General features: G+C 45.4%; 2 protein-coding genes across 2 annotated transcripts; both read left to right on the top strand.

The window, feature by feature from the left end:
* The first annotated feature begins 16,061 nt into the window (after positions 1–16,061).
* On the top strand, positions 16,062–16,802 carry LOC111069252 (salivary glue protein Sgs-5). Its single transcript, XM_022359232.2, has 3 exons — positions 16,062–16,314; positions 16,377–16,565; positions 16,627–16,802. Exons 1-3 carry the CDS (start codon positions 16,098–16,100, stop codon positions 16,656–16,658), a joined length of 438 nt encoding a protein of 145 aa, XP_022214924.2. The 5' UTR covers positions 16,062–16,097; the 3' UTR covers positions 16,659–16,802.
* A 656-nt stretch (positions 16,803–17,458) lies between these two features.
* On the top strand, positions 17,459–17,810 carry LOC111069694 (keratin-associated protein 5-8). Its single transcript, XM_022359864.2, has one exon. The coding sequence runs from the start codon at positions 17,493–17,495 to the stop codon at positions 17,688–17,690; it is 198 nt and encodes a 65-aa protein (XP_022215556.1). The 5' UTR covers positions 17,459–17,492; the 3' UTR covers positions 17,691–17,810.
* Positions 17,811–18,869: the final 1,059 nt, after the last annotated feature.

The raw sequence follows: 18,869 nt of genomic DNA, 5'->3' as shown, positions 1-18,869 counted from the left end.
GCTGACTTTTAGGATTGACTGCATCGACGATTCTTTTAATCAAATGTCGGCAATTCCAGATCAGACTCTCCTAAAGCTCCTCTCGAGTATTAGACAGGCCTAACAATTGAGGAATCCTTTCCACTGTTGGCTCCAAAGTTAATTTCAATGGGACAATTCTCATTGTCCCTGACCCTCTGTTATATGTATGTCTGCTTGAAAAGGGGTTTTGCCTTCCTATTTGTATTTCTGTCATTTTTTGTACAAGCCAACTGAACAAATTAGGCAACCTTTTATTTGGCTTTCCCCATTCCCCCTCCCCACCCTGCCCAGCTGCCTGGCTTGCGCTGAAGCAACATTTTTGTATGGATGCAGTCAAGTGCTTGAGCATTTTATTTAAGCGCATGAATGGATTTGATGGCTTTTCTTGGCTAAAGGAAACGGCCCGGGACCCGAAAAAGAGACCAAAGAAAAATATTTCAATTCATTTCATAAAATGCCTCAAAATTGTAGCAAAATTATAAAAATTGCCTGGGCTGCCAGTCTGGGCTGTGGGGCCCTCGGCGGGTTTCACCAGACAACGAGCACTTTGGTTGGCTGCTTTTTGGCTGCTTTTCATAAATGTAGCATCTCTCTCTCTCTCTCGCTCTCTCTTTTGAATATTTTGTTGGTCCTTTTGGGCCACATTTGCTCATATGTAAAGTGAATTGTTTGGGCGGATTGGGTAGCCGGTGTGAGTGTGTTTGTGTGTGGGTACTGCTGTTGGATTATGAGAGCGAGCGCTTTTTTCGTCCATTGAAAGTCAAATTTTTACACGGGGCATGTTAGTTGTGGGAGCAAGTTTGAATATTAAATATTCACATATATTTTTTCAATATTATTATGCGCTATTTATAGCATCTGATATATCTTATCTTTGTTACAAAACAGAAAATTCCAATTAGTCCAATTAATTAATTCCAATTAATCAGATACTTGAAAACTTTCGTTTAAAATAATATTTTTTAATTTATACAGATTATTTATTTAGTTTATTCATATATAAAATGTATTTATTTATTTAAAAACAACTCTGAGAAAGCTCATTGCTTGTGCGACTCGAGTTGTCTAATTTCGCATTGGCTTTTCATTTATTTCTGGTCTTTTTTTCGGTCTTTTTGTTAATTTCATTTTCCGTTCTCATATGTGAAGTGGCTTTTTGCAAATAACAGAGACCCGTGTGCCGTGGATGTGGCTGGGGATGTGGATGGGCATGCCCAATTTGGAGGAGTTGCTGAGGGTGGGCTGGGAGCTGGCAGCAGGCAGCTGGCAGCTGGGTTGGGTCTGGGTCTGCTATTTCGCTTTTGGTAAATGCTGTTTTGCCTGCAGTAATTTCTTAATTAGCTTGCAAACACAATGTGCTTATATACATACATATATATACATAGTACATACCCCCTATATACCACTCGTACATACTCGTACCCCCTTTTAGCGGCTATATAAGAGTGTTTTGGTAACACTTTTTTTGCTCCTCCGGTTATGCAGAGGAGTCTGCTCGGGCGCTGCAGTTGGCAAAGCCAAGCGGCCGGGTACTTATTTTAATTGCAGCCTTTTTGGGCATGAAGTGGCGCAGCTTAGCTCAAAGTTTCCCCAATCTCCGCTCTCCACTCTGCTCTATACTAAATTTCAATGAGAGCTGTCAGTAAAGCTACATTTTTTGGCAGCTCTAAGTACTCACACAAATGGGATTGAATGCTGAGTGTGTGTGTATCCCTTCCCCTTTGTCGTGTGTCCGTGGCATGTTCCTTGCCTTTGCCGCCTTTGCCATTATGTTTATCTATTTTGGCTGACAGTTCAATTAAGTACAATGGGCACAACAGTAAAATTACGCTTAAAAAAGGACCCACTCGCTGGAGAATTGCTGTTTGTTTTTTGTGTGTGTCGGTTCGGACATTATGCCTGTCGCTCTTGGTACTTTATTATCCATTTAGCACATTTATTTTATCTGTCCTCGCATGGTCAGCCCGCCATGTTGGTCCTTCGCTGGGCGTCCCTTTTTTATGGACTTTATTTTTTAGCAGTTGCGGTTTGTGTTTTTGTGCGAATATGTTTGCTTGTGTATCTTTATGACAAGTCCATTTTAGTGCGTTTGGATGGGATGTTTTGGTTGTTTCCGCCAGCCACCAGGAGGAGGGGCAATTGCCGACACTATAATAGGCTCATCAACGGTGGCGTTGGGTGTTATTTTTTGTTTTGTTTTGTGTTTTTTATTGTGACGCGTACCGATTTTATTTGCCATTTAGGTGCTTTAATCAACCGACAGTTGTGTAGCGACGGATGTTTTATGGCCCCGACAAAAATAGCACGAAATAATGGTGCAGTTTGCAAGATGAAACTAAGCCGTTTAACTAGTAATTACTGCAGCGCACAGGCACTTACCACTTACCGGACGGAATGGCATTAGTTTCCAATTGCAATTCCCATTCGCATTCACAATGCCATAATCAAATTCCATCTCATTACGCGCCATATTGTTGTAAATTAATGCAATAACACACAAACAATGTTCCCCATAACAGCGCACTCGTATTACATAAACACAGATACGCACACATACACACACACACACACACACACACACAGCTAAATGAAGTTGAAAAGTGCAAACTGAGGAAAGTCGCAGGCTAATTACGCGCCTTTCGCTGATCAAATTACAGATCCTACGAGCATGTACGAGTATCAACGGAGGAGGACTCAACCGGAAGCTCCTGTTTGCAAGGCGTCAATTGTCACACACTTACACGGCCAGAGAGAGAGAGGGCAGAGGGTAGAGGGAGACCGACCCCTTGGACCGCTTTTAGCTAAATTCGAATCCAATTGAATAACAATAAAAATTTTGTACTGCGCTGTTTGGTTATTTGATGCCCGCTCCATTGTGTGCTGTTGGGCCCTCGGCACAGTGTGTACCTACAAATTACGTGCATGTAGGCCGTGACAAATCCCAGTCCTGTGCATTGCACTGCGTAACAGGAAGTCAACAATGCCAGACACAGCAACGAGTTGTGGCGGTGCACTCACTGCCGCTGCCGCTGCCACAGCCAGGATGTCTACAGGATACAGTGTGTAAATGATTGTAAAACGCTTTTCAAATCACAGCACAGCACCGTTTCAACTCCGCCTCCTCTCCGGCTCTAAGCACTGCTTCTGCTTCTGATCCTGCCTCTGCTCTTGCAACTCCTGCTGTTGTCATTGTTGCCTGGCTGTTATGTTATTTAATGTCATTTAGCCTGCGGCCAAATACACGTGGAGCGATGGCTGCTGCCCGCCGAAGTACACTGAAAAAAAAAGCTGCAACCTATTGAAGTGCAATCCCCCCGAAAATTCGTTTAATTAAATAGAAACAGCAAGTTAACAAATACAACAATAATATTTATTAATCTAATAATTAAATACAAAAAAATAAAACGCAGAAAAATAAAAAACCTTACTTGGAAATATATAGCTAGCTATTATTCTAGCTATTTGTCCACAGCGTAACAATAATTCTTCTGGATATTTGACCATGCCATCGATGATAGTTGAGAGCCAACAGAGCCTGCAGAGACCATCCATCCCGCTCCTGCAGCGAGGACTAGTCAACTCGTTCGCATATGTTGCCCTGACAGCCGCCGGAAGGGCTTCATTACAATTACAGCCCAAACTCCTACCTCCCAACAGACTGCCCTGCCCAGCCCTGCCCTGCCCTGCCCAGCCCGACTGGGTGTCATGTGAACAAAATCATTTTAATTGCAAAAAATTGAACAAAGTTTGTGCGCGGCTCGGCTCGGCTCAGCTCTTGGTCCATTTGTTGTTACTGTTTGTTGACGCTTGCAATCGGGCGCTCGCCCGCTTCTGGTTAACGGCAAGTGGGTATCATAGCAGGCCCGTAATGGCTACCCCATGGAGACCCCATGGCCCAGCCCAGATCGAAAGAATAACATATTTATACGAAACTGCCGCAAGCGCACGTTCAGGTGACGCCCAGTGCGGCCCGGCTGGGCTGGCTATTGAATAACTGAATGGAAAATGGAATGAATTGCAAATGAATAAATGGCATCAACAGCTTTCAGAGAGCAGCGGAAATGGTGTGAAAATTACAGGCTATGCGACATGTTAAAACATTTTCGTGAATTGACTTTTGTAAGGGTTGGAGGGGTTAAGGGGCGGTGTGCAGCCGTAAATGAGTTTGCATGCAGAGTGTAATTACACAACAAACAGGCCATAACTATGCCCTTTAATACAGTAGTATGTGCTGTAGGTGGAAGGTGCTGGCTGGATTCCCTACTCAGCAAATCTGAAGGCAAACACGAGGCGCGTCCAAGTGTGAAATTGAAGATTGCCTAAACCGAAGGCTGGTGTCCCTGGCTTATCCGATTTCATTTCATTTCATTTTTCTCGTTCTCGTTCTTGTTGACAGTCAAATTATGAAAAGTTCTTTCGGATAAGTCCCTCGGGGACTCCCTCCTGATAGCTTAATGTAATTTATTACCAGAAATGCAAAACACTTGAACTGTGCCATGAATAATTCCAAACAGTTTCCTTCCCCCTGCCTGCCTGCCTGCCTGCCTGTTGGGATGCCAACACTCTCTGTACCACTCGCTTGACAAAGGTTGTTTATCGAACTGCCCAAATCTTTTTGCGGTTTTAAATTACCAATTTTCAAACGCCCAAATTGGCATTTAACCAATTGCAGACATCGGAAATCGGACATCGGAGGTGCAACCCAAAGCGAAATCAGCAAAATGAACATGAACCCAAAGACTGAAAGGGCAGCCCAAAGCGATTCCCCAAGCGCAGTCGGTCCGAATCTGAGCCGAAGACAAGCCAACCCACTTATCATATTAAACTATGGAGGGAAAAACCCAACAACCATTTAGCAAATGTTCACGACAATGCCTGATCCAATGCCACTGCCACTGCCAACCCCCCCACACACCCCACAACCTGTAAATGGGTCGGGATGGGTTGGGTTGGGTCGGGCTATGTCTGGGGTGGGTGGGTGGTGGTACAACCTAATTAGATGAACGAGAGAAAGCAGCAAGGCACTGGCAACCGAGTCAGTCAAAACAAAATCAAGATAAAAGCGAAATTCAATCTGTCAAAAATAGATTACAGACCAATTATGTGCTCTTTAAGAGTACCCCACAGGATCCAGTGCCAGTGCCAGTGCCAGTCCCAGTGACAGCAGGGGAGTGTGTATGTTTTTTTCCCCCTTGTTTTCCCCTTTTTTTTCGTCGACCCATCCCATCCATCTATGTATGGCCATCAGGCAGAATTTTGTGGCGTGTAATTGTGCCTGCCTGCTCGGCAGGGAAGGCGACGACTCGTCGGGGTGGACTGAGAACGAGGACTGCTGCTGCTTTTGTTTGGGGTTGCCTGATTGGGCCGAGTTCATTTAATCGACACCAGGAGAGCAGCCGCCAGACGACGAGTGAGTAATTTGCCATTTAATGGCATCACAGAAGTTTGTCATATCACGGCAAATGCAAGATGACAGGCTATTAAGCGGCAGAGAGGTTCCCAACCGTTCATAAAAACCAGCTCAAATCTGGAACTATGCTGAAGGAGAACTAGGACATGCCTTTCTGCTGGCAAAGTGCTCTAAATTCTTATTACAATAATCCATTTCCCCACATCCATTTCCCTAATTCGTATCTTATTGCCTGAGCGAACAACCGACCGACCGACCGACCGACCACTCCCTGGCGAAGTGCAATGAGAAATCACGACGTAAAGTTAAGCAAACATCGCATACTAATCCGAGGGATATACACACTCGCCTTGGCAGTCCCAAACCAATGTTTTCATATGATATCAGCATGACTATAAAAGCACACATACACACGGAGAACCCATCCCATACCCATCCCATCCCATCACATACTTTGTTTCTGCGTCCGGGACCAATCTGCCTCGCCGAACAGTTCAACTGATTTCAGTACGTGTCCGGGGTCTGAGTGTGAGTCTGGCTCTGGCTATGGCTCTGGGTACCGGTTCAATTCTATACAATGCCTGGCATGGCATTCTTTGTGTGTGTAAAGTACCATTTAAGGGTGATAATCGTTCGCCATTTGAGGGTGCAAAATGGAAAAATCATTGAAAGCGAACATCAGAGAGCGCGCAAGGGCGAGGGCAAGGAGACTGGGCGACTGGGAGAGCAGCGACCAAGATTAAAAGTGCATTTAATAATAGAGCAGTGGGTAGAGCAGCTCGGCCCCGGGGAATACCCGACTTACATGCAACATGCAGTGGCCAAGCAGGAGGGCGCCCTGGCCCTGGCCCTGGCCCGCAGCAGAAAGCTCAGAGTGGATTATAATGAACATCCAGTTGAGTTCAGCTAAATGTCTCAATAGAAACCTGCAACCCAAGTGGGAATGGCAAAAGCCGCAGCCAAGGACGAGCCACCCCCCCCTGGTAAAAAACCTAATGATTCAGAATTATTTGATTGCGTGGGCGGTTTGTTGGTGGTGGTGGATGAGCCGGAAAACCGGCGTACGCACGGACAGGACAGACGGATGAGCGCCACCCCAGTGGCAGTTAGCGACATATGTTGCCACATCCGCAGGCTGACTTATGTCGCTATAACGTGTAAAATTGTTATAATTCCTGTGGTTGGTTGCCAATGTCTCCCTGTTCCACACCCCCCAACCCCCCCTACCTGGTTGCACTCGTAATAAATTTCATTTTAAAGTGCACTTCTACCGCCTGACTGGTTTATCCTGCCTGGCCTGTGGGTTGCCCGGACTGCGACTGCGACTGGGACTGGGTGGGGTTCCAATTAATTTGCTGGACTGCCAGCCCGGGCAGCTGTCTGATAAATCACAGACATTCTTGGCTTTGCTTTCCACTCTAAATTGGAAAGTAATTAATTTGTATTTGTCAATGAATGCCACTGAATGATTAATTGCACAAGACTTCGATACAGGAAAGCTTGCGGTCAGATTTGTTGGCTGAATTCATTTGTGGAGAGAAATTAGAATAACTTACACTCAGATGTTGAGTACTCGCCGCAGTGGGGATAGAATGGAGAGGATCGATCTTCAAGGTTCCCGATGAGTTCACCCTCAAATGCCGACCATTATCTATTTTCTATGGATCTTGATCAGGGCCAAAGATATTCACCAATCTACGTTGTATTGTACATATCAGCACCTGCCCGTCCTTTAGGCGGCAGAAGGGCGCTTTATTCTCGTCGCCTCCCGGGGATTCTCCCGCACAAAAGCATTCAAAAGATTTGATTTGGCTGCCTGGCTGGTAGTCCTCATGCCCACACCACCATGCGCCCAATGACATTTTGATTTTGCGCACTTTTTGATTGATGACAGGCAGTGCCCCGCCTTTGGCCCGCCCCCCACATAATCATAAATAAAAGCTATCAAAAGTGTGCGTCTTTTTTTTTTGTCGGCCTGACTGGCGACTGGTGTGTGTGTTCGGGCCGCAAAAAGTTGAAAATGGGAAAAGAAATCAAAAGATATTTTTGCGCGCCTTTTGGCGCACGGCTTAAACAAAGGGACAATGGCACGAGAGCAAAAGAGAACAGCTGGGCCAGGCCAGGGCTTTTCTTGGTCCGCGTCTGCTTCTGCGTCCGTAGCCGGAGCAGGAGCCGGAGCCGTTCAATTGTTTGCGCTTCAATGGAGCCGGCAAATGCAGATTTCTCTGAAAAGGCAAAATCCCTTAAACAAAAGCTCTGACACACACACACACAGCCACACACACACACGTGCCGAGCATTTTAGTCTAATGAAACTACCTACAAGGAGAGCAAGGCCAGAGCTGGAATGGAAGGATGTGGGACGCAGGACGAGCATAGTGCTCGAAGGCAAATGACAAATGCGTCGAGCACTTGCTGCACGGCGCTGAGCCGTGCGGGACCCTCAAGGCACCGTTGCTCGGCTCTGCTCAGCTGCCACTTTTCGCTGTCATTAAGTAAATAGAATGAGACGCCTAGATAGGGCCAATGTAGGCGTTGTTGCCTAAGTGATTAAAACGCCGCACAAGTGCAATTTGTCAAAGACGGGCTTCGCTGCTCCTCCTCCTCCTCAGGCACGTCAGATTCCAGTGCCAGTGCCAGTCCCATTCCCAGTCTCAATTCCAGCCCCCCAATCCTAACCCCCATCTGCATCGCAATCTTCTTTCCCTTCGCGCCATCCAGCTCATGAATTGTGCGCCTTTTTTCACGCTAAAGCAACTGAAAAACCACTTTGGCCAAATTGACAACAGCAACGGGGTCGGTGGTCGGAGAGACTGGGAGGTGGGTCCTTCCTGGTAACAGCATTTCGTCAAACAAATAACAGCCTTGACAGACACCCATAGCCCAACCACAACCGTCGAATCGGGGGGGGGACTCCCGCACGCGTTTAAGACCGCGAGTGCGAATTCTTCACTTCAATGCGCCATGTTCTGGCTTTTTGTCTGCGCCGAGATCCATTAAAAAATGCACAAAGTTGTCGGGCAGGTAGCCCCGAGGCTCTCTCTATAAACAATGCAGTTGCCGCATAATGCCGTACAACAGGAACGGCACAGCAGCAAGCGGACACAAAAAATACACCCAGATACAAAAAAAAAAAAAGGAAAGCAGGAAAAGAACAGGCTCAGGCACAGGCAAAGGGACAGGGACAGGGACAGGCTCCCCTCCCGCGTTGTCTTTGGCCCGAGTTGTGTTGTCATTTTCTTGCCCTGCGCTTTCGTAATTCATTTGCCCAGAGAGTGGCCTAGACAATTGTTTTATGGTTGTAGCACATACCCTTACGAGGGGTATACTACCCCTGACTTGAATCTGGATAAAGCGAGACGACCACGGGTATATACCCGTATGACAAAATTCAGCGCTGTTGAATCCATTTATTTCGCAGATCAAAAGTAATGGCATCTTACCACTACAATTTCAAGTATACTTAAGAACTTTCCTCATTAATATGTGTATGTAAATTATTTGGGAAATCATAAATAAAAGATGATGGTAAGACGTGCAAAAAGTATCATGAATTATGAAGTATGAACTATGAACAGTATTGACGGCCTCGCCTCACCGAAAGTAACCTTCACTTATTGTTTACTTAGAGCAAGATGTCCATTGTTTTTATTGCTTGCTCTAGCGGAAATATTTCCTCGTCAGTTCTTGAACAATACGCATACGCCGTGTATATTAGTTTTAATTAGCATGCAGCACTGCAGGTAGTGGTTTTTTGCCGCTGTAGTTTTCAGGGATTTATTCCTCGGATTTTTCGTGGCCGAGTTGCGTTGCCTGGGCTGCCTTTGAATGTCATCTGGCTGTGGCCATGGCTGGCAGGCACATTCCTCAATTAATCTGCAGAAGGCAGCCAGGCATCCAAGCATCCAGGCACCCAGCAGCCGCAGAATCTTCTCTGAGAGCAGGCGGCAAACAAAAAATGCTAACACAGCTTTTCACTTTGGGATATTGTGAGCTGACACGCCCGAACCTGCTTGCTAATGTTCCCCCCTTTTTTTTTGGCCTGAACAGCTCACATCTGATTTGTGTGGTTTGTTTTTTGCGGCCTTGCTTAGATTTTGGTGGCGCACTGCAATGCGTCATGGTTGGGCTTCATGTTCTGGGCCTGCTACATCCTCATCCTCCTACTCCTCATTTTTTATTTTTTTTTTGGTGCAAATGCAAAGCCCAGCAAGCAGCTTACTTTCATCAATGGTATTTGGCCATTTTTCAGCATTTTCGCTGACAGCTTGCTCAAAAAAAAAAAAAAAGGAAGAAACAGCAAAGGAGAGGAGCTGATGGAGAGGAAGGCACACAAAAAAAGGCCAACAAATGCCATAATATGAGCCTGCGGCAGGCCAAGGCAAAAGAATTGGCCAAAACGCCGCTGGGTCCCCAGATTTGGAGGCTGGGCATGGGGGGAGCTCGGGAAATGGATTTGATTTATGTACATACTCGTAGCTGCTGTATACTCACACAACACAGAATCAAGAGTCGCCGGAGCATGGGGTGGGGCACGCCAGGTGAATGCTTTTTTGATAGACTCGAAATGGATACATGTTACAAGATGATAAAACAGAGCCCCCCCTGCCCTGCCTGTCCCGCTGCCCCGCTCCAGCCAACCATTGGAGTGCGCCCACAAATTATTTAGGAAATCTGCCACTCATTCAGAGTATTCCATATTCATTTGGCTGCCGGTTCGTTGACATGCCCGGTGCCCGGTGCCAGATGCCGGGCCAGTGAAATTCGAGAATGCTTTTCCATACTTTCTTTTATTTCTGTGTGTGTGTGTGTGTGTTTTTTCGCCATATCCGTTCCCAAATTTGAAATATTTTTTGTGTGCTTGGCGGACCAATAATAATTTGCATCGCCCGTATTTCGGCGCATTTTTCTATGCCCACACAGAGAGAGAGAGAGAGAGGGAGAGGAGGCAGGATCGATGTCAGGACAACGTGCATGAAATGCAATTTTTAATGACATTTTTCACCGTGCCTCATAGTTTTTGGCATTGTTTTTTGTGCAGCGGTTTTTGATTACAAATTTCGTTTGATGTGTGTGGCTCTGTGCGGCCTTTTTAGATGCGGATCAATTTTAATTAAAGAACATATTTTACAGTTGCACACGCAGCCTGCACCATCTCCCATACCACCATCCACCATCCATGGCTCAGCATTTTCTCATTGATTATAAACAGTGTTGGTAATCCAATTGAACAGTCTGTACGGTGGGTGTCCTGCTTTCATTTCATAAAAGGATGTGGCCAGGCGTAAGACGAGCAACAGACAACTCCTCCGCCCAGTGCTCGCTGCTGATGGGTTACCTTAACCATCAAGTGGCCATTAAGGGCTTAAAACCAAACAAGGACAGCCATTAGGAGCCAGTAAGTCTATAATCAACGGCTTTTTGACGCGCCTCGGCGCGTGTGTGTGTGTGTGTTGATGATGTTGATGTTGTTGTTGTTGTGGATGATGTTGTTTGCTGTCATCGCGAGGCCAAGTGCAATCAGCCCGACCATTCAAGCCCGAGGCCGGGTTACGCCCACTTATTATATGGCAACAATTTGTAGGGCTGCCGAGAGTTAGAGCGGAAAAACTCAAGTGGAAAATGCTGGGCCAGCCAGCCCCTGTTCTGATCCTGTCCCTGCCACGCGCCCACGAGCGTGCGATAATTATGTTGCCATGCATTTGCGGCACGTGGCGGGCCAGGGCAGGGCCAGGGCTCTACAAGTATCCATATCCACACCGACTTCCGCTTGCATAATTGCCACAAATATTTACCCCATATCACGGGCTGCATCGCGGCTAAATATGTTTTTCGCCCGCTGAAGTGCCACTCAAGTGAAGCACGCACCGTGAGAGTGAAGTTTGGATGGATGGATGGATGGACGGCATAGGCCCCGGTTTCAGGTGAGTACGAAGCGTAATTGAGACCTTTTTAGTCCTCCCCGTTGTTATTTGTTAATTGCATTAATGTGCGTAATTTATAAGTAAGTGGGTGGCTGGGCGAGGGGCGGTCCCTTTGCTAGGGCCGTGTGAAAACTTTGCCTCCTCTCTGGGCCTGGGATATTTATGCGGCGAGGCCAAACATTTGGCCAAGCAATAATGCTGCAAAGTGCCAAACGGAGACTCGTAAATTGTACCTCCTTCCAGTCTCCAGCATCCAGCCTCCAGCCACCACCAACAATGGGATGGCCCAAACCAAACCCTGGCACAAGTTTCAGGCTAAGGACCCATTCCAGTCCACACCCCCCTAATAGCAGCAGACGAAGCCGCATTGGCCCCCGGGGAGCACACAATTTCAATAAATATTTCACTACATTAGCTCGATGTCAGGCTCTGAGGTACTAGGGGGGGGCGGCCAAATCCTGGGCAGCGCGTTACGTCAAATTGCTTTTTGTTGGTTCGGCAATAACGTGCATTAAATGTTTTGGCCATTATCATTTTTGGCCAACATCATCGCCATTAGGGCTGCTCACTTCTAAGCCAGAGTGGGGAATTGAGACTAAGTCTGGGAATGGGAGTGCAGCTTGGGGCTGCTTCCCCACAGACTTCCATTGAGCTACTACAAATCGAAAGCGATTCCTATGACAATGCCAGGAGGCTGCCAGACAACTGCAATTGTTGCACTCTCTCTCTGCTTGGGGCATGCATAAGAAAGACGCACTGCGGATAGTTCCCTTCGGGCCAACAAAGAAACACCTTGATTGCTTCAGCACCAGCTCTAGCTGCTGGCTGCTGGCTGCTAACTAACAGGCGCTGCTGCTGCAGAAATGGCTGAACGGAACTGAACTGAAACGGGCCGGTCTGAATGCTTGTCGAGAGCTTTCTTTCATTTACTGACAATAAATTTTCATTTTCTTGGTAAATCGTTCCGTTCTTTGTTGCTGCTGCTGCTGCTGCAGTTGCTCCTTTCTGGCGTCGATTGCCTCTGTCTGCCACACATATGCCCGCATTTTTGCACCACAACAATTTGGTTGGCACAGCTCATTGTCTTCCGCCTCAGCCAGTGTCTGGGCCAGGGCATGGCATGGCATGGCTATGGCTCCAGCAGCATTGCAATTGCTCACAAGTTATCCCAAGTGGAAATTTTCCAGCTTTGCCTGCCACTGCCTGCCTGTTGTGGCTGGGTGTCGTTATTCAGGGCTGGCAAATCGCAATAAAACAAAAGTGATTGTCAAGTGAATGCGTTTGTGCTCCCACATCACTTATCCCCCCTCTCCCACACGGAGTTGTATGTATGTGGCTGATATTATCCGCCATAATATGCAATTCATCATGTGCGCTCTCCTGTGTGATTCGGAATGATTAAAAATGTTATTCAAATGCACTTGATTGATGGATGCGAGTGATCATAATCGCTGTATGGCATGGGAGACTACTGATTCGTCCAGGAAAGAGAGGGACTAAGAAATTAAAATGTGCAGCAATCCTACGAGGCGGCGACCTACATAAATGTTATATGCTGACTTATGAAAAAAGTCTAAAAAGGGTTAAAAGGGTTTGTTAAAGATACATATATTTAAATTTTTAATTTTTCGTCAATTCTTAATTAATTAATTGCTTAAAATTAAATTAAATCCTTATTGATGATATTTCAAATTTTAATTGTCTCAACTTAGTATTTAGAGTGGAAAAAGGGGTCAAAGTGCGTCCGGCACTGGTTAACACAATTTTTTCTTAACTGGTAGTCGGAACTGACTTTGTCACGCTTTGTTTTTAAATGCTTAATAAACATAATTTCGGTTAAGCAATTTTTTCCGCCACAAAAGCCACACCACACGCAACATTTTGGTCAAAGAGCCAAAGCCAACTTGGACAGCAGCACGCACGCACGCACTCACACGCATACGCATCCGCACAGGCAGACAGGCAGTTAATTAAGGGTGTGAACTGGTTGAGTTATGCGTGGACAGGACAGGACTGGACTGGACTCCTCCACAATGCCACTTCACTCCGCTACATGTACATCCCCACACACGGCTGCCTTCCCTGCCTTACCACCGGGCCCTTCCGGATAGCCAATGCCTGTCAAGGCATCAGCATAAAGGACAGCCAAATGGCCAGTAAATAATTCATTAGCGGCTTTTAACAATAAATTTTTGTTGGCTGGACTAAACGACCTTTCCCGACTAGAGACTAGCACCGCCTCTACACTGCGGGAAAACTAGAGCTAGGAGAATATTTCCAAATTTAGTTTACACAAAAATTCTATTCTGAAAGATAGAAAAATATAATATATTATAATAATAATATATATTTAATATTTAATATATTTAATAATTAATAATAATAATGTAATAAATTTTAATTACTATAAAATTTTATCACAATTTCAGGAGTAGATTCTTCTTTGTTTTCCTCAGTGTAGAAGCCTTTCTTTGACTTTTGTGGTCGCTCTTTTTTTTAGTCGGGCACTTATTTTAATGAAGTGGCGCATTCGCTGGTGGCGGCAACTAATTAGCTGTGCCGGCTTGAACTTTGAACTGCTGGCTTCATTAGAGAAAGAATTTGACGGTTTTGTCTTTTTCCGCATTACTCCGATAAGACAACGATAAGACAGAGAGTGAGTGAGAGAGAGAGAGGGAGTAGCCACCTGCGCATTACAACAACATTGTTGTTTACTTTTTTGGAGAATTTCGCAGTGGCCTGCAAATTAAAATGAAATAATTCTTCATCAAAGTCCCCTCTGCCCCTCGCGGCAGGCACACGTGAACGGGGCTGAGGAGCCCACAGGCAGGAAATGTGCTATAATTGAAAAATGTGGTAACAAGACGCTTCGCCTCCTTAGCTGTGTGGCACCGTGTCGCTCCTAATGAATGCCTCACTTTTTTTCGTGTATTTTTTTCGCGTTTCTCGTTTTGTTTTTTTTTTTTGCATAACACGCGAGGACTGTGTGGCATGTTCTGGTAGGGTGATAAATGCTCATCAGGCCTTAAGGCTGCGCTGGCAATTAACTTTTACAATGTTGTTGAAACGTAATCAAGTTGTCAGCGCCAAAGAGCCAGTGGCTCAGCGTAGCAGTCGCTGACTTGGCTCGCATATTATACTCCTAATTACTGCAAAAGTTTTCTCAGCCAGCGCGAATTCCCCAGGCCGGGGACGCAGCCACCAACTGTCAGATGAGGAGCAAGTGGCTCTGCTGAGGCTGCTGCGAGGGCGTCGCGACTGATCCACTCTCATTGGCTAATCCTCTGGGATCCATTCGACTAATGCCCTGCTAGAGTTCCCCCGCCTTTGGCTCGATTCAAATGTCTCTCAGTTGTCATAACAAACTCTGAGGGGGTGGGCTTCCCTCAAGTTCCCTCAAGTATTCCCCCACCCGTCTCTCAATTTTTTGCCTGACGGAGATGGAAAGCATTAGCCGGCGGTGTGTCCCCCCCAAAGTCTTAAGTTACGATGCCAGTCAGCTCCAAGAATTGACAATAAGCGGCATAAATTTTAAAATTTCATTTTTATCGCATTGCAATTTTCTTTTTCTTTTCTTTTGCCTTTTACGTTTGTCCCTTCCCCCGCTTGGGTGTGTTTGTATGTTTTAAGCCACATTTAAGATACTTGGCTGGCATTATTGACTTTCGAGTTGATAAAGTGCCATAAATGTCACCCCATTAACAGAGGAGGCAGCCAACAACCAACAACCAACAACAACGTGGCAAAGGTAAAGCCAAAGGCAAAGGTAAAAATACGCGATGGGTTCTTTACGCTCTGGGGGTTGCAGATATACTTATAAATATATATGTATGTATGTGCGAGTATCTACTTAAAAAGTGACAGCGTCAGTGAAGGGGAGAGAAATAAATGTGTGTGTTGTGCTTTAGCTCCTGTGGCTGCTGCTACTGCTTGCCAGGATAATGCGCCTCAACTCAATTGGGAATTTCGAAAGTAAAGTTGAATTTCATGTTCGGCTGCGGCAATTGTCACAGATGGTTTAATTGAAGTAATTACATACGAAATCCGTCAGGATTTTCGCCCTCTTCAAGCTGCCTCTCACCTCACTGCCCCCCTGCCCCCTGCCACTGTCTCTGATGACACTTTTCGTTTATTATTTTATTATACTCGCATTATTATATACTAAGCAGCAGCAGCAGCATCATAATCCACCCATTTTGGGGTTTGGCGGAAAAAGGGTTAATTGAGTTGTTGCCTTTTGTTTTATCTGCCTTTTCCGCCGTTTGCCTTCTCGACTCCTCGACTCCACGACTCTCCTAATGAGCTAATGACAACTGCGTGTAATTGTCAGGCAGGAACAGCCCAAAGGACAGCCATAAGGGACGCACGTATTTATTGCCGCAATTTTATGTGGTTTTCGGTTATATTTTATGTTGATTTCTATGAATTTTAAAAGGGTTTTTTTGAGAGTTTAAAATCCAGTTGAACCGGTTAGTCAGAGGCAGATGCAGATGTGTCATCCAGCTTTATACACTTCACAAAATGGTTCTGGTTAAGTCAGAATGTCATCTTCAAGGTTACCCAAATAAAGATTGAACTGAACATTAAATATATTTTTGGCTTAGCAAACAGATATTTACTTGCATATATCGTTCATCAATAAACTGAAGGAACATCTGGATAAATAGTCTGGATTTCCACCGCCTATATAAAGGTGTACCACAGCCACAGCCAGAGACAGTTGTCATACTTTATTACCAAAGATGCAAAGGTCGTTCGTTCTGGTTGCATCAGTGCTGTGCGTGGTACAGGCCACCATTATTATTCAGCCCAAGCCACAGCCAGTGGAGCCTTGCAGCACGTGCAATCTCTACCAAAGAGAATACACCTGGGCGCTGGTGGACTGCACTTGCAAAATATACCAGAACGCATGCCTCTTGAACGAGGAGGCAGCACAAAGGGCGAAGGAAGGAAAAACGCGTAAGTTCGATTGGATATCCTGCATCAGTGCCAGAAATAACCCTATCAATATCGATCGATAGCTCCTGTCATTGTTCCGGAGAAGATATGCAGATGTTTCATTCCCAAGAAATGCCTAATTGGATTTCCTGTGGTGGCCAAATTCCCGCAACCAGCTCCATGCGGCTGCAATGGCAAGCCCGGCAGCCTCGTCACCCAAAAGTTCAAGAGTCTCTGTGCGCTGAATAAATACTCCGCTGAAAATTCAAAGCGTAAGTTAAAATATACTTATTCTAGTTACTTTTCTGTACAATATGTATGATCACTTTACAGCATACATCAGCTACACTTTTGGAATCTGCTAGAAACTTCGTAGCCCAGGGGAAGCAGAAACTGCCAGGCGACATGGATGAATCTTATACTGTTTTGTTATCTCATTCTACCTAATCAAAAACCCTATGACTAACTTTGTTATTACTACAATATATGTACATGCACTGCACTTTAAATTCGACTCTTTCATTTGCCCGAATACTTCGTAAAATTTTTGCTCTGACTACATTTACGTGACTTTGAAATTGCACTTATCGCTCGCATAATTAAAATGCCTAAAATTGTACTTGCAATTTTTTTTTTTTGAGCTTTCGCAAGCTTCGAAAATAGTCAAGACAGTTTCTGGGCTAATCGGTTAATCAAGGGTAGTAAAATCATGTTGTCGGGTCGCCTGCAGTTTTCAGTGTACGTTCTGCAAACATTTTAATTTTCATTGTTGACTGACTTAAACATTATATACACAACACACACGAGCATATACCACATCTGGAACAACAATGAATTTCGCTTAATATAAAAAGTCATCGTAAGAAGAAAGTTCCCAATCTTAATCAGTTCCAGTCATTGTCCTTGGGTTTGTTCCATAAAATGTTTTGAATTAAAGAATTGTTTCATGTATTAGCAATTTTTTAATTTAAGTCTGGGTATCACATTTAAAAGGTTTAAATGCCCGAGGGGCTAACTATAAATATCATGTAAAATAAGAGAATTCTGGTAAATATTTACATATAAATTAATCATCAATACCCGAAAGGCCCCAAGCAACCAACTGCTCAAATAAAAATATTGCCCCCATGTTGTCGCCTATATAAAGAGCCAGCAAGAAGGGGCATAGTCAACAGTTGCCGTTTCCACTGACGATCATCATGTTCCATCCTAAGCTATTCGTCCTGATTGCCATGGCCATCTGCCTGACCCAGGCCTGCGCTCCCAGCGAGCCCGAGGAGCCCGTCAATTGCGGATGTGGAAAGCCACCGTGCAGATCCTGCCGCTGCGTCAAGACCTGTGGATGTGGTAGCAGACCGTGCCAGGGTCCCTGCTGCTCCTGTGGTTGCTCCAAGTAATCGAGTCTACAGTCTACAGTCCTGGAAGTGAGACCCTCCCAACGGTATTCCTGTTGTTGTCAAATGTTTTGTTTTCCCCGTTATTAAAGTGTTGCAACCTCTTGGAACTTTCATCTTTGATTCCGGCTGTCTCCCGTACTTTGTGCGCTCAATTGTGAAGCGTGTGGAAGGGAGCGCTTGAATGAGCAGACAATCATTTTCATTGCATTGATCACTTTTTTATTCATATCCGTTCACTCGTTGGCAAAGTAATTTCTTTGTTCTTTGCCAGCCATGCTCCTTGATTTCCCCGCTCCCGTCGATGCCCCTCAGAAAACTGCGAAACAAAAGAAAAAGTAATCATATCCGGATCCCGGACTACTGCTGCACCCGTCCCACCGCCTTCCCCCGCTCATTTGGCGCCACCTTCGTGTACTTTGCACTTTTCTACGTGAATTGGTTTTTTTTTGTTGCTGCTCTTGTTTCTGTTTAAGCTCTGTTTGGGACTGGTATTTGCTTGGCTTTGGCAGGCACCTCTAGGCCTCGGCAGGCCCATCCTTTTAACCGCAGGACATGGGTCGCATCTCCTCCTAATAACCCTAAAAGCCTTATCGAGTCATTTAGTATGAAAACAAGCAATTAAAATGATGAATATGCAATAAATGTGGATTGTATATGCAAACACACACAGTCGCCGTCGCGTCGCGTCGCGTCGCTCATTCTGGCTCTCGAATAAAGGACAATTCCTTTCGCCCCGTCCACCTTTTCCACCCGTCAATACATTTTATATGCTAATGAGCGGCACACATCTACGGGCACATCTACCAACAGAAAAACCAAACAAACCAACCGAAATGTTCAAAAAATTCGGGTAAAAATAAAGGAAAAAGACCGAAACATACATTTGCCTAATGAAAATAGCGCCATTAAAATGAGAAAAACAACTTTAGATACCGAAATTCGAAACACGGCGAGTTTTGGCAATTAAAAGGATACGAATGATACAAGGTCCTCCTCTCTCAACTGTCCTGCTGCGTCAGCCCATGAATATGTACGAGCGTTGTGGAGTGGTAGAGTGGAGAACTCCCTGCAGAGGGGCAGGGGCTATGCTATACCAAGGCCCGTACACTATGGCAATGATCGTCAAGCAAATTAGAGATTAACACGCATGTGTCGTCCTTTCTTGTGCACGAGTATGTG

The sequence above is a fragment of the Drosophila obscura genome, unplaced genomic scaffold (assembly GCF_018151105.1).
Source record: "Drosophila obscura isolate BZ-5 IFL unplaced genomic scaffold, ASM1815110v1 contig_150, whole genome shotgun sequence".
Taxonomy (NCBI): Eukaryota; Metazoa; Arthropoda; class Insecta; order Diptera; family Drosophilidae; genus Drosophila; species Drosophila obscura.
This window is presented reverse-complemented; position numbering and strand designations above follow the sequence as displayed.

Coding starts and splice junctions, on each gene's coding strand:
- LOC111069252 (XM_022359232.2), top strand. CDS start 16,098: ATGCAAAGGTCGTTCGTTCTGGTTGCATCAGTGCTGTGCGTGGTACAG. Junction 16,315..16,376: donor GGCGAAGGAAGGAAAAACGC/GTAAGTTCGATT, acceptor ATCGATCGATAG/CTCCTGTCATTGTTCCGGAG. Junction 16,566..16,626: donor CTCCGCTGAAAATTCAAAGC/GTAAGTTAAAAT, acceptor ATCACTTTACAG/CATACATCAGCTACACTTTT.
- LOC111069694 (XM_022359864.2), top strand. CDS start 17,493: ATGTTCCATCCTAAGCTATTCGTCCTGATTGCCATGGCCATCTGCCTG.